The 17443-nt window shown below is 41.0% G+C and overlaps 1 protein-coding gene across 5 annotated transcripts in view; it reads right to left on the reverse strand.

Moving 5' to 3' along the window:
* The window catches only part of wnt5a (wingless-type MMTV integration site family, member 5a), a 33318-nt gene extending 21837 nt beyond the window's left edge, over window positions 1-11481 (reverse strand). Inside the window, exon 1 of one of the 5 annotated variants that reach the window (XM_048606596.1) lies at window positions 11306-11481. Coding sequence is in view for 2 of the 5 variants with exons in the window: in XM_048606593.1 (XP_048462550.1) it covers window positions 5543-5602 (60 nt within the window). In the remaining 3 variants the exon portion in view is untranslated. Of the gene's footprint in view, window positions 1-4039; window positions 4324-5542; window positions 5616-7913; window positions 8075-11305 lie in introns of those variants that run through there. The other 4 variants (XM_048606595.1, XM_048606594.1, XM_048606593.1 and 1 more) reach the window with 4 other exon arrangements.
* Window positions 11482-17443: the final 5962 nt, after the last annotated feature.

Raw genomic sequence — 17443 nt, forward strand, 5'->3', positions numbered from 1 at the left:
ACATTGAATTTAGTCTCAAATCCACCCCCTCGACCTCAAGACTCACAACGAGCTAACATATTGTTGCCGAGAGTTAGAATTATGTACAATACACACTTTCGAATATACTAGGGGCTCAGCCTCACACAAAGAAGAATTGATGTTAACAATCCCCCCAACCTCTCCAAAACATCGGCTATAGCTAAACTGTGTGGTTCCAATCCAAGGTATGCACCACATCCAAAACACAAACGTTACTTTGAACGCAATTCTCTAAATGACCCCTTACATTTGGAAACGTTAAAACAAAAAAAAGTTGACAAAGTACTCACCTAAAATGAAGCTAAGCCGAAACGTGAAGGAGTTTGGTTTGTTTTATAATTAGTTTATTCCCTCTACTTTGTCGACCCCGAGTTAACTGTCAAAGTATGAAATTTCCAAAGTATTTTATTTTCTACAACGCCATATAAATGCTTTCGTCACCAATGTTTAATCAAATCCGACCATAGGAACATCTGTTCCCGATGTTACCAGACTGCGGTGTAGCTAACTTTTTTTAAAGAAATCTTAAATAGAACTGCACCGCGCCCATAAATTAAAGACCCTTTCCATTTCCAACCCAGTTGGGTTCATGTTTCCAATTTCAGACTGCAGTTCTATACGAGTTGCATAATTCCTCTTGCTGCTTTCTATTGGTGAAGCATGATATCAAATTGTTAAGACATAAGTTTTCATCAGCAATTTACATATTCTAACATCTCATTCTACTTTTGACAGGCAGTAGACAGACAATGTTTGGCAAGTCTTCTCATCTCAGGGCTATACAAAATCACCTCCGTTTTGCAAGCATATTGAAACCTAAAGGGCTTTTCTCGAATACCTGGGTGACATTTAAAATGTTTGGGTTTCAACTAACACACTCCCACTAAGCAAACAAATGGACAGAAAGAGCAGTGAATTCTGCGATCCGCTCGCAAAGCAAAACATTCAAATTGCTTGCCAGAACTGTGCATGCGGATATGATTGCATTGATCTACAAGTTGTACTGCTGGCGTGAAAATACGTATGAGAACTTGCTGCCACTAATAATGCTGAACAACCATGAAACGGTGACAGGGCAAGTTCAGCAAAATAGGAGGTTGGCGGCTGGGAAGGAAATTAAGGTGGTTCCAAATGAACTAAAATATGAACACAAAGGTTTCGCTTTCAAATTAACCGTTTCTCATAGTCTTTCCTCTAGTGTTATGTAATAGATATCTTCACGTTACAGTAGGATTTTGAGCAATGAAATTGGTCACATTCATTTCATCCATATACTAACGTGTCTTTTTTTAAATATTCAAGAATATTTACGTTACAGTTTGCACCTTCCCATCAAACTAAAACGCAACAGCATATTGCCAATAGATTTTCATTCTACCAACGTCTAATAATTGACCTCGCAGCTTTTAAATGTACCCTTCAAATGGTGTAACATTGAAAAATATGGCACTGTCTCAGTGCCTGGCTTTTAAATGGGCTTCCAATTTCAAGCATCTCCGAAATACCCGACTTCAAATCAGCTTTCCGTTAATCCAAGGAAGATAGAGGCTGAGACAACAAGGTGCAGGGCTGGATGAACACAGCAGGCCAAGCAGCATCATAGGAGCAGAGAGGCTTGACTGAATTTCGTTTTACCATTACTAACGGGGAACAGTCCACGGATTAAAAAGATAACGCTATGCCTCTTGATATTATTTAAAATACTGTTTGGCTCAGTCTGAAAATAGATCTATTAAGAATCTATGCAGCTGATAGTTCCGGTGCTCTCAACAGGTACTCCCTGAATATTACGAGGCATTGGAGAAAGCTTTTTTTTAAGAATGGGGATCAGATGCTTTATTAACCTTCACTTACAAGCAAACTTTACTGGAGTCCATTTTCGGCCAACTCCCAATTCGAAGAAATGGCAATCTATTGTCTCAAAAAGATAACCTATCCAAGAACAACATGGTTGCAAATATCTCTATTAGATTCATCACGGAGATAAGCGTTAAGATGGTCATCTGCGTCCAAAAAATATAAGAATTCACCCACCCACTTTTCAGATATTATTGACAGTCAGTGATGAGACGACTACAGTATGTGAAAAGGTTTCTGTCTTATAAGGGGAAGGTGTTGGTGTCCTCTGTGCAAAACAAAATGCACGTGGAAAGGTTACTAATCAGTCAGCAGTCTTATTTTCCTACGTTGTCATATTCACGAGATAAGAATATAAATTGAAGAAATTGAAATATTCAAGGTGTTAATATCGAACCTGATGATATGGAATTGCTGCGTTTTATACAGTTATCATAGTATGGAATTGGATCAAAAATTTAAAAGTTTATTAATAATTAATCGGGGAGACTGAACTTCGTTGAAACTGGTGTGTGTAATTTAAGCCATAGACATGTTACACAGAATTTTGTTTCTCAAGCGACTAGCTGGTACTGAACATTGTAACCAAAAGTTCAGTTATTCTAATCTTGAGAGGATCTTCGTTTTGAGGAACAAACTATATGCATCAACATGCGTCATAACTAACCCATCTGCAGTCACTAGGTGATAACAATAAAGCTTCAAATGCTAGTTCTTGCTTGCGGTACCTATGGAGAATTCAACGTTCGGCAACAATTTACGAAAAGCCTGAGTTTTAAACCAAAATGGCAACAAGCCTAGTCAATATAAACCTACTTCTGTTAGCGACACGAAAACTCCCACTGTAAATGGTGAAAGTAAAGGAAACTGTGTTAAAATTATAGGATTGATGAATTCCTGGATTATATCCAGTCATGTCAAATACACTTTTTTTTGGAAGGCAAATGCTATGGGCCTTTATTGACAATGTGATCATTTGAAATAATAAGATTAAAATGGGTTTGATGTTAAGGAGGTAACATTGTACCCTGTGGCCTCTGCAAGCAGAGCGAATAGCCGACTATTTTGAGAATTACTGTTAACATCTAACTCAGTCTGAAGAGAACTAAAGAAATAGTTCTGTGGGCAAATTGACCTTGTAGTTTTTTTTTGTCAAAAAAGATATAAAATGATTAAGCATGAAATATTTGGCTTGGTGTCCACAGGCAGTTTATGGAAATTGAATTTAAAAACACTAATATGAAAGAAGAAAACCCAGGGTCCTTAACGTTTTTAATGCGCGGTACGATTCACTTCAATTTCCCGTGTTTACGCCAATAGATAAAATGTTCTGTCGGTTCTGAGCATCTTTTTTATGTTTTATCACTGAAATATTCAGACTGCAATCTGATACACTAACAGATGATAGGATTGTGTGGAGTCAACCGTCCTTCTATGACTGTTTGATGATAATCAATGCGAGATAAGTGCACTACCGCTAGTAGTCACAATATTTGTTTATATAAATTGCACTAAGTGCACTTAGTACATGTTAGGAGATCATCAAAACGTTATGTAAATATCTTCCTAAGCAGAAATATTTAAACAGGAAACTGTTTCGATCACATGGGCTGGGTGGAGATTGTACAGCACACTCAAATATATTTGGAAAGCTCTGATTTCTTAATTAGAGCCGGTGACACAGCAAAATAAGAACAACGAATGACTTAGATTCCGAACCAAGAATTATTTACACCTTCAAAGGTAGAACTGTAGAGCCTCATAGTCATTTGTTTCCTTGTGGAAAGAGATTATTTCAACAAGGCCAACAATTCCATGCCCTCTTTCTGTTGCTGTTGTTCAATTGGAGTGATCCACACTTCTCCCATTCCCGTCACTTTTCTGTTTTCCTTTAGACAAAGTATTCTTAGAATGCAAATAGTAAGTCAGCTTTTCACGACAGCAAATGAAGAATGCGTTTTTTTTAGAAGTAGAGAAATGGAGAAGAGGGAAAGGAACTGACAGACAGCCGTCCAAACATCTTTACCGACTTTGTCCCTGCCCAGTGCCCAAACATGATGAAGCACAGAGCAACTTTACCTTATATCCGCATCCCCACATCTATCACCTAGATGTCACAGCCTGGTCATTTATCACTAAACCTGTCTCCAGACACACTTACTTATCTGAAAATTCCAATGTCCAAAGCCAAATTGAAAAGCAATATCAAAACCATCGTCTATGCTCTGGAGATATCAGGAAGCTGGAGGCACTCGGCTATCAGTTTATAACAAAAGATTCCAGCTCAGTGCAGTTTGCAGCCAGCGACATCTTTGCACGGCTCGGACAGATTGTTGCACCGCAGCTAGCAGAGAGTGGATGGATGAGGGTTCCTCACAATACGAACGTTACTTCCGTAATACGATTATATGATAACCATCAAAATGAGAGACGTGTATTCATGGCAGGGGGGTGGGAGTTAGGCAGGAGCTTTACAAATGACACCCTGCGGGGTACTTTGTTGTTTTGATTTTCCTAAGGTCATTTATTTTTCATCGTTCCGTTGCTTTGAAAATAAACTGTCAGAAGGGTTTGCAGTCGATCTAAAACACTTAATCTATTTAATATGTTCAACCAACGCAGACTTAACTGCCAAGCAATTAGAAATCGGCGGTTGTACGATTTGAAATGGGTTTCAAAATGTGGAAGCTAAACTCCAACCCCGCATCAATCCCCCCATCCTCTACCCCTCACCACCACCACACACACACACACACACACACACAAACTTCCTGTCAAAGTGGCAAAGAAACATTTCTTTAAAATCAGCTTAGGACTCATGATTCCAGGAATCTTGCGTTCAACACACGGGGGCTCCCTCATCCCTCGGATGATCTAATGGGAGGGAGTCAGGAAACCTCCGAAACTAAAGCAATAGGGACAGCGAGGATATAGTTGTAAGACTTCGAAACAGTTTCCACTCAACGTGAACTGAAAAGTTACCTGTCAGTGTTCGCCAAAATGGCGAACTGAACGCATTTGTGCAATTCCAAAAATAACAATCGTTGTGGAATAGATTGTGGTTTAAATGGATATGTATCACACAGCTGAAACGGACGTACCGTTTTTTCCTATCTCTGTAACTGCCACAGCAAATTTATTGCTTCTCACTTTTTCAATAGTATTAGGTAGTCAGTTTCAACGTGAGAGCACAAATCCTCTGTCTATGTGTTTTAGAAAGCCCTTGTATCATTTTATGCTTTCCGCATCCATATTATTTCTCGCAAATAAAATTCCAGAAATAGTCATCGATTGAATTATTTTGACTGTTCAGTGTAAGTTAAGGAATCTGGCTGTGATTTTAAAAAGACGTGTCCTGTATTATAATAGGCCACTGCAATCATTTTCATTAAAGTAAATTATATAAAGTGATTGAACTTCGCAAACAACTACTCGTTAGCGAGAAATACGTTGATTTATTAATCTTTAGACATCTTTTGTAGAAGTTAAGTTTCAACTACGAATAAAACCAATATCACTTATTTGACGATTCACTTGCAATTTGTTTTCCAATTTCTAAAGTTGGGCTGGGGGGAGGGGGTGGTTGCTGGATGAAGGCAAGGTGGCCAGCACCACCAAAATACATCTCAAACATAAGATTACATCGTGCCCAATAAACACTCACTTCCGAACGCTCCCCCAACAGCAGAGATCCTGTCACTTCTAGTATAATGCTCCAGAACATGCAGTCACTGACATTTAGTCTCCTGCAAAGGTAGGAATCTTGTACGCCCGGCCCTTATCTCCCCACCCCCATGACAGTGCCTCCTTCTCTTTTGCGAGTTCAGAATCAGCAGCCAATTATACAACGTTCTTTCTACGATTATCATTTCTGCTCAAGGCAGATGGTCTATTGATTCCAATTACAGCCAATTCAAACACCCCCAACTCCCCCAAACAACCCCCTCAAAATCAACAGGAATAACAACTTATCATTTCAGACTCGGTACTCCATTCGGTTAGAAACTACGTCTTAATAAGACCCCCCTTCTTCCTCTACCCAAGGGCATGCAACTCGCTTCTTCTAAAGACATTTCCCTGACTGATGCCTGGACCTCTTTCAATTTCAGGGAATAGACAATCCGTTTCTATAAGTCCGATCTCGTTAAAAGTGAGTCGGCCGGCTGAACTATTCAGGGACATTTTTAAAAGGTCGCGTCAGGCAAACTGTAATAATGCAAGACTTCCAGTGTATATACAAAAAAAAGTAAATTGGCCCCCGCAACTGTAGATAAAGCTGTGGAGGGAGAAGGAAAACCTGCTCCATGACACTATTTCCTTTTGTTGTGCTTAAGACATCAACATTAAGTTCGTGATCATCCGAAACTTAAGACATCAATATTCCAGAGTCACAGCTGTTCTGCAATGTACAGTCCCGCTTGTAATAGTGCAAACTCCATCAACCATTCTGTTTAGTATCACCTCTTGCTTGAGCAGTTAGTGCTTTGAAATAATGGCGCTAGCTTCCAGATAAAAGTGGAATTCGATCATTACAATGTGTGAAAACTAAAATCCTGCATCTTAGTCTCTGCATTTCTTTTTAAATGATGATGTTTCCGGGTAGATGTGCAAATACATTTTCCCCGGCACTGCGAAATCACTAGCTTCAGATGTCCAAATTCATTTTTATTTTCACTCTTGATGTTTGATGCTGCTGAAAATTTCGGGCCTTATGTTTGCCAGCTTCGTCAACATTTTTTGCCGTGTTTAAATACCGCGATTTGGGGACAAGTAGCTTTTATTTGTCATTCTTTGCCAGACCACGAATCATAATCTTTCAGAAGTTGCCCCTGCCCGGGTCAATAAACATTACTTTGGGGTTAAGAAGCCTTCAACTCAATGGTCATTTGAGACCAGTGGACGACTCTATTTTCTATGGCACTCCATTAAAGTCGTGAATTTAGCAGGTTGTAAATCAAATCATATTCGTTCTAGTCACGGATTGTTTTTTTTCCCCCGCAGCAGAGTGCACGTTGAAAAACCAGGAATCATTACAAGGGACTAACTTCCTGTAGTTGTATTTTTCCACATTCTCGAAGTGGCAGTTCAGCAAACTGACATGGGGCCACTTAAATATAATTTAAAATCACCACTTTGATTTCAACGTGACGTCTAACGGAAAATAATAAGTTTGTTTCCATTAGATTCGCGTTATTGGTTTACAAAACCTCGGTGTTGTTTTGTTAACTGTGACATTTTTAAAACTGTGATATGGTTTTTCAGCTCCCTTTGGCTGTTCAGCTGGAGTTATGCGTCCTCAAAAAGATTAACCTGAGCTATTTTGTTTGGAATGAAACAAGCGCACGAAGGTCACTCCACACTAGATGGAGCTACACACCGTTTGAGAAAATACGGCACAGAACTTATAAAGTATACATTTGTAATAAGTTTTAAAATTAAAATGTAATTGTGCACACATCCCAGTCTTTTTTAATATCATAAATAGGTACCAGACGTCCCAGAGAGGAAGAGGGTTATTTTCACATTGCTTGGACAGAAATACCTGCACTACCATCTGAGACAATGTGCATGTTCACCCAAACTGAAATTAGTTCTTGACTGGACCTCAGTAATGTCATTGTTATTACATCCTGTCATGTACAAGTAGACTCAACAGTTAACATTAAAATAGAGAACCATTGAGATGGTGAGTTCGGAGAAGATACTTCTTAGATAGCATTATCAATCGCAATCTGCCTGTGTGCAATTTATAAAAGCCACTTTGTGTCAGGAACATGTTCTGCAGTTTTTATACAGTATTGCAGTTAAAAAAAAGCAAGGTTCCTGACCAAACGTAAGAGCGAACACGTACTTGTAGAGCCTAATGTTAGTTTACTGCAGCATCTAATATTAGAAATGGTCATGATTCACACAGCTACCGCACGCTTATATAAAAGGTTACTAACAGCGCAGCTCATTTACAAGACATTTGTACATCTCAATTTTTTTTTAAAAAAAAAGCCATGAACGATGCTGCAGTCTCATGGCAGACCTACCCCCATACTTCTTTGGCAAAGCGGTCACCAAGTAATCCAAGCTTACAGTATCAAGCAGGTAATTCCTCTGCGGTGATCTTTTGCTTAACGTCCTGATCTCTCCCGCCAAAGCATGAAACGGGTTAAGATGTCTGTGGCGTAAGGGCTCCGAGGATCAACACGATGAAAATTGACTTTTCAGATCGAATTATTGAAACCTGGCTCAGTGAATTAAGCGTCTCAGCAGCATTCCTTTTTCTTAACTGATCCGAGCGGAGTATACCGCCACTATTTCTCTTCCAAGGAATGAGGGCTATTGACATCAATGTCCATCTGCAATAGAAATAATTAGTGCTTCTAACAAACTGTGGGCGTGATGTACGGAAACACTTTGGATGGAATAAAATATTCAGGAACGAAGTGCCTTTGGCCAGATCGTCAGCAATAAACTGCGAGAGCTTTCCCCAGCAGCCCCCCTCCCCCCGCACTCTCTCTCTCTCTCTTCTGATCTCCGCTGGCTTTGAGTTCAAACAGGCAAGATTTCCTTCTTGAAGTCTCGAATCAAGTTTTCGGTCCGCACTCGGGTTGGGATTTTGTATGGCACAGCGTCCGGACTTGTTAGAAAGCGGAGTCCGCGGACAGTGAACGGTCCCACACACATGGTTCAAAAGTCCTGGCTGACATTCTGAGGCTGTGGCCAGAAGCCTGAGCTTTGCAGAGTTGGATGATCTATCTCCAGAGCACGACCTCTGCTCCCCCCCCCCACCTCAACCTCAAGCCCTCTCCTTCCCCTCCCCTGCTTGCAGCCACTCAGTATTTCCTGAGCTCCTATGTGCGGCTCAGCCTTCAGGTTTGTACCAGGAGCCCGGGTTTTACACACAATCCACTGGCGTCCGCAACCACACCAACTCCAGGCTGGGCGATCCACACAGGACCATGATCCACTACAGGCTTCGTGCTCCCTGCTCCGCTCCCTGGCTCTCACCTGTCCTCCCTCCCTCCCTCACTCACTCCATCCCTCCCTCACTCTTCTCCTCAACTCGAAGCTTTGACTCCTCCCGCGGGCAAGCGGCTCGACCAGCTGCGCATGCGCCGCTCCCTCCCCAGCCCCAGCTTTTAAAGCTGTCTGTCCTATTCCCCACCAGCCACGGGGACACCTCGCCATTTCACACCGAGTGTTCAACCCAGACCACTCACTATCCGTTGGCAACTCATTGATCTTGCTTTTTGTTCCACCTAAAACCAGAAAGCGATTTATAACTGAACAACGAGAATCGCTGTTACCGACTGGAATTTAACATTTCCACACCATTACAACTAGGTGTAAATCATGAACCTATAATTAAAGTGTTTGCTACGAACTGACCTAAGAAAGAATGTGTTATTGCTGCCTCTTTCTAGAAAAAAAATCATTTGCAACCATGGGTTTATATTTCTGGTCTAATACATTGGAACGGTTCTCATTACACAGGCAACGCAAGAGGAGACTATGGAAAGTACATCAGATTTGAAGAGCGCAAGTTTGTGTCTTATTGTACACTTGTGTAACATGTATGTACCTATATTTACCGGTTTAAATCATTCATTGACATTTGCACCAAGTTCGAGACGCTGATATGAACTGATTTATCCATCAGCGAGGCAATTGGATAAACAAAGAACCCTTTCCAAAACCCCGTGAGCACAAAATTTGAAGAAACTGAAGGAGCAAACAAGAAATGTGAAGACAGCCAGAGTGTGCTTTCTTTTTGGGGTGGGGTGGTGGCAAGAATGCTGGCCATCCTTGTCTTGAAATGTTGTATCACCTAGAACTTACATCGAGGTTTAAAACTGTGCAGCCTATTAAAGTACTGAAAAGTAAAGTCTCCATAAACACACACCCAACATCATAGCTGCTCCGATTCCACTTTGGGAAAGACGGGACAACAACAGAAAGAAGCCCTGAGTTAATTGCAATTTTGTTTTTATTTTCTCCGAACAAGAAGAAAGCTTAATTTCATAGTGAAAGGCAGAGCGAAGGGAAAGGCAAATTGCTCCGTACACGGGCTTTTCCAACAACATCCGGCAAAGTTTCACAAGACGCCAGTGAAGTTAATAATGAAAAAGAGAAACAGATTGTTTAAAATAAAATCTGCTTTCGGAGGAGTGTCGGCCAGCGCATCAAGTGACGGATTCAATACAGACTTTACAAAAATCCCGACCAGAATCGTTTCCTATAACCAACTTCAATATTAACGCCACGGAATCGTTGGTTTCCTGGTAATCTTTTGATTGAAATAGTCTCTGCCTCATCCTCCAGTCTCTCTCAGTGCTGTTCAGTTCCGAACACTGCTCCAATTCTGTAATTACAGACGAATTTACGTCCGGAAAGGGTGGGAGAGACATAGAGGGAGGAATCGCTGCGGTATTTTTGTACACCCAGGCTAACATTTTCGTGTTTTCAGCTACAGCATATTACAAGGGTCATCTTTTGCACTAAATAGAAGTTTCCCATCAAGCTAACGGTTTTAATGGCTGCTGGAAGGCAGTTTACCTTAGGAAAACAAAAGGGGACAGTGTTCAGCTGATAGTCGTATCTAAACAGGATTTAACCCCCTTCATTATTTATTTTGCCAAGTGCAGCTTTCACGGCGCTCCACTTTTCTACGGGTTCCACTGAAATCAGCCGAGGTCTGCAAAACGGAATTCATAGAAAATGCGTAAAATTGCTCGAAACAAGACGTTGATCATGGCAGAAATGAGTGCGGGGTTCGGAAACAGCACCGGGAGATCGAGCCATTTCTTAACCGCGAGAGAGTGAAATCCAGATCCTTATTTCGCCACTCAAAACATATTTCTCGAGAAATCCGCAGTGTACATCAAACCGTTCAGTTGCTGCTTTGACAGTGTGTAAAACACTAAACTCGTTTTCTTTTTGCTCCATTTTTGCAACTGGGGAATGGAATGCCATTCAGAATGGTGGTGCAGAGTTTGTGTGTGTGTTTTAATTGCCGCTCATAATTTACTGGAGGAAGGTGGGGGGTTGGATGCAGCCCATGGCGGCGGTAATCACTTGAACTCGGGGCAGAGCCTCTTCTCCGGCCCTTCTCCCCAGCAAGCTCATGGGGTCGCCGGGGAGTCCGGTTAACCGGGAGCGAGATCTTCAGGAGACTTATTAATAAACCGATCAAAGCCACTCCACTCATTGTCCTCCGCACCACTCAGAACCGCCCACCCCCACCTGAAACACACTTTCATTTAGTGGTGGCTCAATGGAGACCACGTAGTCTACAGCATTTGCCAGTGGCTTCCCAGTGGATCCCTCACTATCTGCCACTCTATGCCAACCTTCAGGTACCCCATTCATGGGCACGACCGCTTCTCTCGCCCCTCCGCCCACCGCAACGTTCAAGCCATAACTCGCCTTCACTCACCTTTGGCCTGGGGACATATGATGGGTGTATCCTGGGCCTCTTGTGGGTGCCTCACTGACACTGGTCACTCCTGTTATTGCTGACGATATGAGGAGTTGCCAGTTTCTGACTGACCAGCAGCTCCCAGAAGATACAGCATTTGTGCTGGTGATCCCGTCATTGGGGCTGACTTCATGGTGTCTACTTAAGTGCCTGAATGGCACGTGGTTCCCTCAGGTCTCTTCCAGGGAATTTACATATGCTCCCCGTCAGTTTTCTGACCAGTGAACAAGACATGCCGCAGTCTGACAACACTCCAGCCGTTGATATTACTCATCTCAGAAATTGGATTCTCTACAGGATAAAATAATCAACTGAATCAGTGCATACAGTACTTATTGTTGTTCAGTAAATGATCCACAATAGCCTGCTTATTCATTTCTCTTCAATGTAATATATGGTGCGACAAGCTTACCAGAGTTTTTATCAGTCCATGGTGGCATCATTATGGAGGTGGAACACGCTACCCATTCCAATATCACAGTACCCACATTAACCAATAAAAGCCCTGAGGTCTTTTCAGATTCTGGAACAGAGCTTCAGGAAGAGAGCTTAGGGCCTAGGTAATTGAAGGGCTGGCAACCAATCGTGGAGAAATTCTAATTGAGAATACATGAGAGGTCAGTAATTATATCTTCAACAACTCTTGGCATTTACAAATCAATTTCCATACAATAAGAAAATGCAAAGAAAACCACATTGGGGTTTCATTAAGGCAGAGATGATAAGAAAAGTCCAGAAGTTATTCTAATACACTGCTACTCATTATAAAACATTCTTTTAAGCAACTAAACCCATTAAAACTAGAGACATAGTGAAAATACTCAAATGTCACTCAAGATTCCACAGACAGAAGAGAAGCTACTGTTCACATAAAATGTGACATCAGGCCAGGTACAGCTCCCAAAATTATCTGTGCCATAATCCAATTTAATGTAATCTTTGAAATGGCAAATATACTGACAGCAGAGTGACATTCTATTTACTGATTTTTCAATTTTAATTGCAAGATACAGGATTGCATTCCAATGGCAACCAACACCCCTTTCCCTGATGGCAGGCTTATCCCAAGTGTTCTTATTGTAGGATCCAGTTATTTTTATGCCTGTTCACTTGTTTTCAGTGATTTCTGTATATAGACTCCTAAATATCACTCCTCAACCATAGCTCCAATCTTTCACCATTTAGAGAATTCTTTGATCTAATGTTGATACGTCCTAAGTAGATGACCTCATGCTTTGCCACACCATTTATCATAGTTATACACATCCATTTTATCTATCCTCAAGCCTCTTGGCTACTTTCTATTTCTATCTACTCTAGTTACTGTGCAGCTTAATTTATTGTCATTGTGAACAAAGATAACCGTTCCCTATTCCTTTAACCAAGTCTCTTGTGAATATAATGATCACTGGGGATATCACCTATCACATCTTGTCATCAAGTCTTCTCCCTAAATGTCTACATTAGCTGTTATATGTTTTTTGTGACCAATTAGCATTCTAGCTGCTGTGGAAGCAATTGCTTGTAACCATAATGGAGAGGTGATTAGGAGGATGGGAGGTGAACGGGACAGGCCAAACTGGACTTGTGAAAAGGATATTGCCATGTCATAACTTGCCTCCATTCTGGGGGGTGTCCCATACAATAAACATGGGGACAAAACTGTCCAGTTGTAAGAGGCATTTTTAAAGCCAAGCATTCAATGTGCAATGAATCACATATTACAAATGTACAATGTTATTCAAAGAAGAGCAGAAAGTTCTTTCAGTGTCTCACTCTCAGAACTCTTCCTTTAGCTACATCCCCCAAAAATTAGGGAATTAGTCTTATGTCAAATTACTGTTTGTGGGATCCTGCTGCATACAAAATTACTTACCAAATTTTCCTGCTGATGAACAATGACTCAATTTCAATGTAATTTATTACAAGTGAAAAATTTTGGAATGTTTTGAGGAGTTGTGATAAACACTAAATAAATAAGATTCTACTGTGTATACCGGATCAATGGAAAGAAAACAAGGCTGGAATTGTTCTTTCTTGATATTTTATTCTCAGACCTTTGAGGAGTGGCTCTGTTGGCCTTGTTCCTGATCCCAGAACTCTTTGATTTCCTTAATTCTTCTGTGTTGAAGCAACCCATCTGTGTGAAATACCATTTCTACATTATTTGCTTTGCCATTAACTGATGATCCCACTAGCAAGTTTGTGCTGGATTACTTTTCAGAAGACTAGTGAATTGTCTGTTCTGGCAACATGTTGGGTCAATAAAGATATATTTTCAGTTATTGTGCCAACATAGTGTTCAGAATATTTTGCCATCCAATTCTTATTTGATCCCTTTATGTTTTTAGTCTTCCAGCCAATTGACCTTATGTTCGCAGATGGAAAAATCTACGCCCAACCAAACTATATTTAAGTGCAAACTATCTGTTTGCCTCTTGAAAAATAACATGTTTACTTTGCTCATCTGTTCCCCAGATGTGTTGCCTAATTAGACAGGAAGGAATCTGGCAAATTTCAAACAAAGCAATGAATGTCATACGTTGACACCTGCCATAACTGTGTCCTTTCTCCAAGACCACTGAGAATGCTTTACAGATGTAATGCCCATCCACAATAGCTGAGATATGAGAAAGTACTTGGTTTAGCATGTAGCTTGTTGAAAAAATTCCAGATATTGAGATAGAATTTTTTTGGCAGCACGATCATCCCAAAGACACTATGGAATGTGGCACAAAGGAAGCTAATTGTCATGAAGCATTCGGCTTGAGACTTCATGAATCATGGGAACTAAAGAGTGCTTGGTGGCCATTTGGCCCACACTGTCATCATCAGCTCTTCAAATGGATCTATCTACTCTAGCTCCATTTCCCTGTCTTTTCTCTCACCCAGTTCCTTTTAAAGATGTTAGATTAGTTGTCTGAATACCCAATGCACTCCCTTTATCACTCTTAACTAAATTACTTACTTTAGTCAAGCGCATATAGTCTTTTGGAAATACATGTTGGGTAGGTCTGATCAGCTTGAGCCTTTCTAAGTATTCATTCACTTCAACCCATATTATGGACTCTGTCTGTAAATGGCAATAGTAACAATGCTCATTATCGTGAGGAAGTCTCACTTATTAGTTGTGCGCATTAGGAAATTGTGACTCTGCTGCTCATGATTTTCTGTCTGTTCAAAAGATGAATGCATGCTGTCTTTTCTGCAGTTGGCATTCAGAATGTTATTCCTTAGAAATTTCCCAACACACACAATAGGTCATGTGAGGTAGCCTTGCAACTTTTCTCTTTTTGAACACTGTGCCATATTTTCTGAGTTCAGTCCTTCAGTACAGTCTGTATTTCCAAAAACTAAATTGGAAAATTCTGATTAAATAGAACAACATTATGCTGAATATAAGGCAGAGAACAAAACCAGGTCATTCAGTCAAACCAGACTGTGCTGGTGTTGAGGTAAGGCAAACCAGGGCAGGACACATACAGTTAATGGTTGGACCCCAGGAAGTGTTGCCAAACAAAGAGCCCTTGGGGTTCAGGTGCATAGTTCCTTGGAAGTGGAATCACAGGTAGAGAGGTGGTAAAGAAGGTATTTGGCACGCTTGCCTTCATTGGTCACAACATTGAGTATAGGAGTCAGGATGTCATGTTGCAGCTGTATAGGACATTAGTGAGGCCACTTTTACAATACTGCATACAATTCTGATCATCCTTCCAGAAGAAAGATGCTGTTAACTTGAGAGGGTGCTAAAAGATTTACAAGGATGTTGCCAGGATTGGAGGTTTTGATCTATAGGGAGAGGCTGAATAGGCTGGGGCTTTTTTCTTTCCTTGGAACATTGGAAGCTGAGGTGGCCTTATTGAGGTTTATAAAATCATGAGGGGCATGGATAGGGTGAATAGCCAAGGTCTTTCTTCTAGGGTAGGGGAGCCCAAAACAAGAGGGCATAGTTTTAAGGTGAGAGGAGAAAGATTTAAAAAAGGACCTGAGGGGTCACCTTTTCACACAGAGGGTGGTGCATGTATGGAACGAGCTGCCAGAGGAAATGATCAAGGTGAGTACAATTACAACATTTAAAAGGCAGTTGGATGGGTATATGAATAGGAAGGGTTTAGAGGGATATGGGCCAAAAGCTGGCAAATGGGACGAGGTCAGATTGGGATGTCTGGTCGATGTGAATGAGTTGGACCGAAGGGTCTGTTTCTGTGCTCTTTGACTCTATGACTCTATGACAAAGAAGCTGATTAAGAAGGGAAAATAGAGTAAATGAGAGTAAGCTTAAGAGGAAACATTCAAACCGATAGTAAAAGCTTCTATAGGTGTGTGAAGAGAACATGATTAGTAAAGACGAATATCAGTGCCCCTATAGTCAGAAATAGGAGAACTTGTAATGGAGAGCAAAAAAAATGGTAGATCAATTACATACATATGATTGTTCTGTTCTCACAAAGGAAGACAAAAGTAACATCTCAAAAAAAATGGGGGAATGCAGGGCCTAATGAGAATGAGGAATTGAAATTAATTAATATTAGTAGGAAATGGTGTTGAGGAAACTAATGGGATTAAAGGCAGATTTCTTTCCCCCAGGGCCTGCTAAACTTCATCCCATAGTATTTAAGCAAGTAGTGCGAGAAATAATAGATGCGGTCCTGGTCATCTTCCAAAATTTTTAGACACTGGAACAGTTCCTACGAATTGGAAGGTAGCTAATGTAAACCGGCCATTTAAGGAGAGGCAAAGAGTAAACAACAGCTTGACATCAGTAGTGGGAAAATGCTAGAGACTGTTATAAAAAATGTAATAGCAGAGCACTTGGAAGATAGTGACGAGATTGGACGAAGTCAGCATAGATTTATGAAGGGGAAGTTGTGCTTGGCAAATCTACTGGAATTTTTTGAGGATGTAACTAGGAGAATGGATAAAGGGAAGCCAGTAAATGTGGTTTACTTGGATTTCGGTAGGTTTTCAATAAGGTCCCATATAAGAGATTAGCATGCAAAATTAAACCACATGGGATTGGAGGTCAAGTACTGAAATGGATTGAGAACTGATTGGCAGTTAGGAACAAAGAGTAGAAATAAATGGGTCTTTTTCTAAGTGGCAGGCAATGAATAGTGAGGTACTGCAGGGATCAGTGCTTGGACTCCAGTAATTCACAAATATATTAGTGATTTAGATGAGGAAACTATGTGTCTTATCTCCAAGTTTGCAGATGATGCAAAGCTGGGTGGAAGGGTATGTTGTGAAGAAGACACAAAGAAGCTTCAGTGTGATTTGGACAAGTTAAGTAGTGAAGAAAACATGGCAAATGCAGTATAATGTGGATAAATGTGAGAATATCCATCCTAGTCTTAAAATAGGCAGACAGATTCTACCTGAATGGCGATAGATTGGGAAAGGGGGACATGCAACGAGACCTGGGTGTCATTGTACACCAGTCACTGAAAGCAAGTATGCAGGTACAGCAGGTGGTGAAGAAGGCAAATGGTGTGTTGACATTTATAGCAAGAGGATTCAAGTACAGTAACAGAGGTGTCTTGCTATAACTGCACAGGGCATCGGTAAGACCATAGCTAGTGTATTTTGTGCACTTTTGGTCTCCTTATTTGAGGAAGGATATCCCGGCCATTGAGGGAGCGCAAAGAAGGTTTACTAGACTGATTCCTGCAGTAACAGGACTGATGTGCGGGGAGAGACTGGATTGGTTAGGACTATAATTTGGACAGGATTTGTCTGGGGAGATGAGGAAGGATGTTCTCAATGACCATGGAGTCCAGAACCAGGGATCACAGACTAAACATAACGGGCAGGCCTTTTAGGACAGAGATGAGGAGGAATTTTTTCACCCAGAGAGCCTGTGAAATTTTCTGCCACAGTAAACCATTGAAACCAAAACATTAAAGTCTTTCAAGAAATATGTAGATATAGTTCTTCGGACTAAAGAGATCAAAGGGTTCGGGGAGAAAGTGGGAAAAGGGTACTGAGTTGGATGATCATCCATGATCATAGCGACTGGCAGAGCAAGCTCAAAGGGTCGAATAGCCTACTCCTGCCTCTATGTTACGACTGTTAAAAATGGCAAAACCTGGCAACTAC

Source organism: Rhincodon typus, chromosome 16, assembly GCF_021869965.1.
Source record: "Rhincodon typus isolate 14 chromosome 16, sRhiTyp1.1, whole genome shotgun sequence".
Classification (NCBI taxonomy): Eukaryota; Metazoa; Chordata; class Chondrichthyes; order Orectolobiformes; family Rhincodontidae; genus Rhincodon; species Rhincodon typus.